This window comes from Pseudomyrmex gracilis, unplaced genomic scaffold, assembly GCF_002006095.1.
Source record: "Pseudomyrmex gracilis isolate BER0280 unplaced genomic scaffold, ASM200609v1 scaffold_912, whole genome shotgun sequence".
NCBI lineage: Eukaryota > Metazoa > Arthropoda > Insecta > Hymenoptera > Formicidae > Pseudomyrmex > Pseudomyrmex gracilis.
This window is the reverse complement of record NW_018021496.1, coordinates 29,879-35,511: the sequence shown is the minus strand read 5'-3', so window position 1 is coordinate 35,511 and position 5,633 is coordinate 29,879. Positions and strand designations below refer to the sequence as shown.

The 5,633-nt window shown below is 26.5% G+C and overlaps 1 protein-coding gene across 1 annotated transcript; it reads left to right on the top strand.

Annotated features, from left to right (window-relative positions):
- Positions 1-572: 572 nt before the first annotated feature.
- LOC109861666 lies at positions 573-1,653 on the top strand. Its single transcript, XM_020441402.1, has 2 exons — positions 573-741; positions 1,215-1,653. Exons 1-2 carry the CDS (start codon positions 592-594, stop codon positions 1,608-1,610), a joined length of 546 nt encoding a protein of 181 aa, XP_020296991.1. The 5' UTR covers positions 573-591; the 3' UTR covers positions 1,611-1,653.
- The last annotated feature ends 3,980 nt before the right edge of the window (positions 1,654-5,633 follow it).

Here is a 5,633-nt window from a genome sequence, read left to right as displayed (position 1 = left end):
AATACTTTATAGCGTGTTAATCTAAACTGTTTTATTTTTTAGATATGTAATAAATATTTTTATACAAATTCCGAATACAACAATCATAAAAAAGTTCATAAATTCCCGATGTCAAATATGTATGCATGTGCTTTATGTAAACAACAGAATTTTCAAAGCTTTGTTCATCTCGTTTTNCATCACAAAACAAAGCATTCAGGTACGAGTTGCAAGGTGAGTATATGACATATGTTTTCTCTACAAATGTATTTAAAAACAAAACAAAATAACGATTTGTAAAATCACAGATGTATATATAATTCTTCTACTTTAGATATGTGATGCCGTGTGCGAAAATAAAGCATCCTTGTTANTTCATTATAAAACGTATCACAAAAAAAATAATACATATGTATGTAATAAATGTGTTTTTACATCTAGTAGTCTTCAACTCCTAAAGGATCATGCAATACATAAACATTCTTACGTTGTTAAGTTTTGCTGGGCAAGTTTTTTAAAGATATGTAAAAAAACAATTATCAACATAACATGTAGCGTGTTACTAATCTATAATGTTTTATTTTGAAGGCTTGTAACAACCATTTTTTTACAATGCACGAATACAAAGTTCATCAAAATGTTCATAAATCTATGACGTCAAACATGTTTAGATGTACTATATGTAAGCCCGAACCAGAATATAGTTGTTTTCAAGACTTGATGCATCATCACGAAATACTGCATTTTAATAAACCTTGCGACGTACGTTAGAAAAATAAAAATAAAGTTTCTGGACTATAGTAATAATAACAGACTGTGTAATAACAGTGACATTATAACAATTACATACAATTTTACATTGATCATAAACTGTTTTCCTGATATTTAAGTGTAATAAGAAAAATAATAAGATCAAAAAGTAAAAGCCAAACGCTAATTGTACGTGCAAAAAAGTTTTTAGTGTACAAATAAATACACAATGTCGAATTCAAATTAGTTCCAAAAAAGTATTTGCACTTAATGTTTACTTATATAAGCGGAAATTAACGTTGTTCTTATATAAAATGTATACTAAAACTGTGTTGTTAATTTTCGAATTGATTTGTTTTACACTTTGTAGTACTTTACACGTTAAAAAGTATTTATAGCACGTACATTTAATGTATACTTCTTAANGATCTTATTATTTCTTTCATTATATATTTGTATAAATGTTTATTACATTTTTTTTGAAGATGAGTGACAATACTTACAAAGAAAAGGAGGAGGTAAACGACCATCAATCTGTGTTTTTGGAACGGCCAAATACTTATGACGAACAGAAGATGAAGGTAGATGATCGTCGATTTGTTCATTCGGTACACAATAATACTTATGAAGAAGATAAAGAGAAGTTAGATAAACATCGATCTGTTCAATCGGCATGGCCATATTCATGTGCAATATGTGATGAAGAATATAATTTCTTTGTTTCTCATGTACTTCCNGTTCATTCAAGTGTGGCACTGCAACACGACTGTTCAGTATGTACTGCAGCATATGTTAAGTCTCGGAACCGTAAATCCAAATTGACCTCCATTTATGACAAAGAAAAGAAAGAGGATGTATATCGACCTGGTATTNTGCAATAGCCATTCGATTGTCAAATATAAATATAAACGTGACAAGTGTTCATAGAAGTGTACATTAATCATATAGTGTAGCACATGCATGCTTATATGAAAAAATTATTCAGATTTTACGTAGAAACTAAAAGTAATAGGGTTTAGAAAAGTTTATAAATTCTATTATTACGTAAAATATATTGTTTGACAATATGTAAAAAGTAAATAGAATGTATAGACAATATGTAATATTACTTTTATATGTAATATTGCTATTAATTTAATATTGTAATATATTTTATGTGGTGAATGTATGTATTTATAAAAATATATAAATATATAATTATATATACATTGTATATATCTACATATATATACAAAATATATAAATATATATACATATAAATATACATATTTGTATAATTGAATACATTTAAATGTATTAAATTCTCAAAGATTATACATAGAAAATAATTAACGTATTATATATATATGCACTATTTTCTCATAAGTCATAAAAAATATAAAATTAATGTAATACTGTGATATTCTTACATGTTTTACACAAAACAGTTTTATATTTTATATATACAAGTAATATTGCATATTGCCTATATATTGTATTTACTTTCTATATATATTTTGCTTAATTTTTATAAAGATTTTTGATTATTCGAAAACACATACATGTATACTTATTGTCTTATTACATTGTATAAGTATCTATATATATATATACAATGCTACTTGTAACATATTCTATAATATTATATATCGTCATGTAAAGTAGTATAATAAAATAAACCATTGTAGCAAACGTACAAGTGAAGCTTATAAGTTTAATGATAATAAATAAACTACACCTATTTCTCACATCTTCAAAACAATATATAAAATACCTAAGGTGATATATTTATGTGATATATTTGTGAACACTTTCTATAGTCGATTACTAAAATTGCATCAATATGGGTGTATAAACATAGTACTATACAATCATTTCCTTTAAAAAAAATTGATTGATCTTGAAGCGTTTACATGAAATGGATAGTATGTATTTTTTTCTTTATTGTTGAANACAGTGTATATAATAGAATTAAAGTAAATAACTTAATATTATTATTATTCAAATAATTTTAATATTAAAAATTTAGTGAGCACAGTAGCTATTTTAGAATTACTATACTACTATATACATTTAAACATTTTGTAGTACAATGGTTTTTATAATTAAATTTGTATACACTTGGCGGTAATTGTCTATCCACGATATGTATATTAATTACTACATTATTGTAGTATACAAATACATAATTATATAATTTTATTTTCATTTCACGTAATACTATAGACAATACGATGCACTTCAGAAACACTAAATCATCGATACCAAATTTCTCCGNATTTTTTTCTCGAAAGAAAAGAATCCAGATAAACGTATTAACAATTCTAATCATCATTTTCAAACTTATATTTTATAGAATTTGAAAAATAATATATATACAATACTTAAGTAAACGGTAAACANTTAAGTAAAACAATTTAGGAAACATATACAAAATGAATATTCGTAATAAATTCTATAAACAAAGTGACATTTTTACTTTTTAAAAAAAAAGATAAAAATAGGCACCGAGTACACGCGCCACATGTATCTCTAAAAAAATTATTAGTATATTATTATACTACATAGAAACTCCTACTCTACAAAATCTAGTCTACACAAAAATGATTTCAGAAAGTAGCGCCAAGAAAATTTACACGCAAGCTATTCANTTCACATATGGAAGTTTAATTTCATAATAAATCAATTTGCATAGCTCTTCAAATGTAGCAATAATTATAAAAGTAATTTATTATTTAAATAGTATTTAATAGAGTATTCAAGTAATTTTCGATATTTTTGAGAAGTATCGTTAGATGATTTTTGTCAAAAAAAATAATGTTATTTTATCGAAAAAGTTTGAAAAGTACATACTTTAAAATTGTGGGTTATTTTTACTGCACCGACAATCATTTTATCAGTAATCGTTTCACAACCACCATTTTATCGACACAGCATTATGCCGGCAATATTTATTTATTGACACGTTTAGATCACCGAATATTATTTCACCGACAATGTTTTCATCGACATCGAGCTTCGCCAACAATGTGTATGATAAAAAATGAACATATAATATAAAGTATTATAGAAATTGTCATAATACTTTTATTTCATTGCTTTTTTTATTTTATTATTTAAATTAGGACATAAAATAATATTGTGTTTTATTAATGATTAATATCAATATAATTATAACATTTTACAATATATGACATCTTACTTCATGAATACATAATTAATAAATTGTCTAACATAAATCATTAGATACATTAACTCAATATAACTTTAATCGACAGTGTAAACATCAAGAACTGAATCGTTACATTTGCAAGTTATGTGCTAGTGCCTTCACAAAATTTATGTCTGTATATGTTTACCGATTTTTTTTCAAACACAATAAAAAAGTAATGAAATAAACGTATTACTGTCAATTTCTGTAATAATTCACCTTAAATGTTTATTTGTTATCATAAACATTGTCGACGAAGCTCGATGTCGATGAAAACATTGTCGGTGATCGAAACGTGTCGGTAAGTAACTATTGTCGGTGAAATGCGGTGTCGATGAAATGGTGTCAATGAAACGATTATTGATGAAATGATTGTCGGTGAAGTAAAAGTACCCCATAATTGTATGCTTAATAAAAAAAAAGCTTTTGAGTAGCTATCACATCAGACTGAATTTTAGTTCAATATACCTTTCGGTGCAGCCGCGACACGTAATTTGCATTATATAACTTTTATTTTGAAAACACTTCTACATAGGTTTTTGACTTTTGGCCGTTTTCTATTATTTCATTTTGTAACAATGTATACTCATACAAGATTTCTTTTGCGCTACTTTCTAATATCATTTTTTTTGTAGACGAAATTTTTTAGAGAAAAAGTTTCTATGTAGTATACTAATATAATAATACTTTTTTTAGAGGTACGTGTGGAGCGTGTACATGGCGCCAGTTTTTTGAAAAAATAATGTTTTCGGTACACTTTACAATACATAATCAAACACAGTTTTTGTGTTAGTGTAATAAAAAAATCTATATTTAATATTCTGAAAACTGACATGTTTATGATGGCCTTTTTTATTTTAAGAGCTAGAACTTTTTTGTCAATGTCATGGAGGTGAGTGGCACGAAAGATGACGCCATTGTCGGTTTCCTAAAGGGGTTTCCAGTTCAAAAAAATATGACATTTCTTATTTTTGGTTTTTTTTTTTAACTAAATAGCATTAGATGTAGTTAGAATAATTGTCAAACAACATTGTAGAGTAAACAGTTTACAATTTACATATGTAAAAACAGTTTTATACTACAATTATAGGGCAAAACTTGATAAAAATGCATTATATGTTTTCGTATCATTTACATGTCAAGGCTATTCAAATTACTTTTTCATATTACATCTGCATTGCAACGCGGTATGTAATAAAAAATTATTGTGAATACTTTCAGAAAGAATCATCAAAAAATATTTCATTGATTGTTACACATTTTGTTTTATTGTGTTATTAAATTTACGGAACATGCTACTTGTACTTAAATATTGATGAACAATTCTGATGTTTTTTAGAGCAGTAAATTATGTCCACTCAATAAAACACTTTTTTACACAATGTCTCGTGCACGATACGTTTGTCGAGAAACGTGTGCGCCGGAATACTTATAGTGTGCGCTTCGGCTAAGAGCAGCGTTGCTTTCGCTCGTTTTCCTGTATCCACTCTACTCACTAATATATGTACGGACATAAATTACAACATTTTTAAGCTAATTAAGAGCTGCAAACATTACACCTTCCAAAACATTATCTAAAACGATTCAAAGTTTAAAGGAGCTTCCGATCCTTTAAAGGTTACAGAAAAGTAAAGTATTGTGAAGTGTAAAACTACCAACGCAAAACAGTCAGTGAATGCCTAAACGCTAGATATTATTGCAAAATAAATAACTT